Source organism: Malurus melanocephalus, unplaced genomic scaffold (assembly GCF_030028575.1).
Source record: "Malurus melanocephalus ecotype Western Australia unplaced genomic scaffold, MMel_1.1 scaffold_1116, whole genome shotgun sequence".
Taxonomy (NCBI): domain Eukaryota; kingdom Metazoa; phylum Chordata; class Aves; order Passeriformes; family Maluridae; genus Malurus; species Malurus melanocephalus.
The window spans coordinates 76,082-79,211 of record NW_026624348.1 but is presented as its reverse complement, the minus strand read 5'-3'; the positions used below and the strand labels follow the sequence as shown (position 1 = coordinate 79,211).

At 30.4% G+C, this 3,130-nt stretch overlaps 1 protein-coding gene across 1 annotated transcript in view; it reads left to right on the top strand.

The window, feature by feature from the left end:
• LOC130586265 (exocyst complex component 6B-like) overlaps positions 1 to 3,130 on the top strand; it is a gene marked incomplete at its 5' end in the record, with an annotated part of 6,013 nt that overhangs the window by 2,216 nt on the left and 667 nt on the right. Inside the window, 2 exons of the mRNA XM_057387019.1 lie at positions 428 to 525; positions 2,234 to 2,339. Coding sequence (XP_057243002.1) covers positions 428 to 525; positions 2,234 to 2,339 — 204 coding nt within the window. The remainder of the gene's footprint in view (positions 1 to 427; positions 526 to 2,233; positions 2,340 to 3,130) is intronic.

Sequence of the window (3,130 nt, the reverse complement as noted above, 5' to 3'; positions counted from 1 at the left end):
CCCAAAAATCACCAGTGGGGGGTTGGATTCAGGATCACCCCAAAAACCACCAAAAAGGGGATGAACTCAGCCCAAAAATCAGCAAAGAGGGGATGAGCTTGGGATCACCCAAAAATCACCAATGGGATGAGCTCAGCCCAAAAATCATCAAAGAGGGCAAAGTGTACAAAAATTATAAAGAGTACAAAAGTTATAAAGACTACAAAAATTATCTAAAAAATACTTAGAAAATATATAAAAAATACATTAAAATATATTAAAAATATATTAAAATATGTTAAAATATATATATAAATATATTAAAAATATATTAAAAATATGTAAAAAATATATTAAAAAATATAAAAAAATATATTTAAAAAAAAAGCCATGGGACACGATGTGTTGGTGATTTCACCATTCCTGATTGGGATTTCTGTTTTTCCAGGGTTACGGGTTCCCGGTGAGCCGGCTCTTTGAGCTGCTGCTGGAGATCCAGGAGCAGTACAGCGAGACCCTGCTGCGCAAATGGGCCGGGGTGTTCAGGTGAGGGCATGGAGGGGATTGGGATGGAAATTATGGGATTTTAATGGGGTTAATTATGGGATTTGGAGGGGTTCATCGCATGGTTTGGTGTTGTGGGGTAAGGTTTTCTTTTGGTGTTGTGGCATTAAGGTTTTCTCCTTTTGTTTCCTTTCTTTGGGTGGGAAGGGAGCTGGAAATTCATCCAGTGCCACCCCTGGAGAGTCCGGGTGTTATTTATAATAGAGTTGCTGTTATTTTGTGATAGAATTGGTAATATTTTATAGTAAATATTTCTTAATAATATAATTTATATTATTTTATAATATATTTTGATAACATTATATAATATAGTAAATACTCCTTTATAATATAGTTTGTATTATTTTATATTTTTATGACATTTTATAATATAGTAAATATTCCTTTATAATTTATATTATTTTGTAGTATATTTTTGATAATATTTTATAATATAAAAATACTCCTTTATAATATAATTTCTATTATTTTGTAATATATTTTTTATAACTTTTTATAATATAGTAGATATTCCTTTATAATATCATCTATATTATTTTGTAATATATTTTAAAAGCATTTTATAGTAAATATTCATTTATAATATAATCTACATTATTTTGTAATATTATTTTGATAACATTTTATAATATAGTAAATTTTCCTTTATAACATAATTTGTATTATTTTGTAACATATTTTTAAAAACATTTCATAGTAAATATTCCTTTATAATATAATTTCTATCATTTTGTAGTATATTTTTGATTATAATATTATGTAATATAGTAAATATTTCTTTATAATGTATTCTACATTATTTCATAACATATTTTTGATAGCATTTTATAATATAGAAATACTCCTTTATAATATAATTTCTATTATTTCGTAATATATTTTTTATAACTTTTTATAATATAGTAAATATTCCTGTATAATACAAACTATATTATATTGTAATAAATTTTTAAAAACATTTTATAGTAAATATTCCATTATAATATAATCTATATTATTTTATAATATATGTTTTATAACTTTTTATAATATAGTGAATACTCCTTTACAATATAATCTATATTATTTTATAATATATTTTTGATAACATTTTATAATGTAGTAGATATTCCTTTATACTATAATTTTTATTATTTTATAATATATTTTTAAAAACATTTTATATTAAATATTCATTTAAAATATAATTTATATTTTGTAATATATTTCTGATAACATTTTATAATATAGTAAATATTCTATTGTAATGTAATTTATATTATAATATATTTTTGGTAACATTTTATAATATAGCAAATATCCCTTAATAATATAGTTTATATTATTTTGTAATATATTTTTAAGAAAAAAAGACCCAATCCAGCTCTTTTGCACACCCTTAGCTTGGCAAAGGAAGAAATGATCATCCTGTTTTTGTAAATTTTCTTAAATATCCAATGTAGGGATTGAAATATATGGAATAAATGGAATTGCATCCAGCAGGAAAACAGGGATGGGATCACTGGGATGGGATTTGGGGTCACTGGGATAGGATTTAGGGTCCTTCCCTAAATCCCACCCCATTCCCGGATTTTGTGCCCTCGCTCCATCCCCGGTTGCTCCTGCAGGAATTTGGGATCACCTGAACTCTCCTGACCCCACAGGAAATTGTTCTCCCTCTCTTTTTAACCCCCCTTCCCTTTTTTTTTAGGAATATCCTTGACTCGGATAATTACAGCCCCATCCCGGTTCCCGATGAGGAGGTTTATAAGAAAATCGTGGGGCAGTTCCCATTCCAGGATCCTGAACTTGAAAAGGTAAATCCTGGAATTGGGAATGTGGCTGTCGGGACAGGAGAACCCCAAAGCCTTTGAGAACTGCAAATAAAAGGGTCAAAAAAACCCCAAATTAACCCCAAATCCTATAAATAATAAGAGAGAAATGGAAACAATGGGATAGAACAAAAATTCCACCTATGGGATGTGTTTCTCCAGGAGAACCCCACAGCCTTTGAGAATTGCAAATGAAAGGGTCAAAAAACTCCAAATTAACCCCAAATCCCATAAATAATAAAAGAGAAAGGAAAACAATGGGATAGAACAAAAATTCCACCTATGGGATGTGTTTCTCCAGGAGAACCCCAAAACCCTCAGTAGGCATTGAAAACTGCAGATGAAATAACAGAATTCCTTCACAAACCCTGGAATTTCTTTCCCAAACCCCATGATTTCTTCACCAAACCCCGGAATTCCTTTCCCAAACCCAGAATTCCTTTGCCAAATCCTGTAATTCTTCGCCAAATCCCAGAATTCTGTCACAACATCCCAGAATTCCTTTGCCAAATCCCATTATTCCTTTGCCAAACCCCAGAATTCATTTACCAGACCCCAGAATTTCTTCGCCAAAACCCAGAATTCCTTTGCGAAATCCTGGAATTCCTTTCCCAAACCCCATGATTTCTTCACCAAACCCGGGAATTCCTTTGCCAAACCCAGAATTCCTTTGCCAAACCCTGGAATTTCTTTGCCAAATCCCAGAATTTCTTTGCCAAATAACAGAATTCCTTGCCTAAACCTGGAATTCCTTTTCCAAACCCCAGAATTCCTTT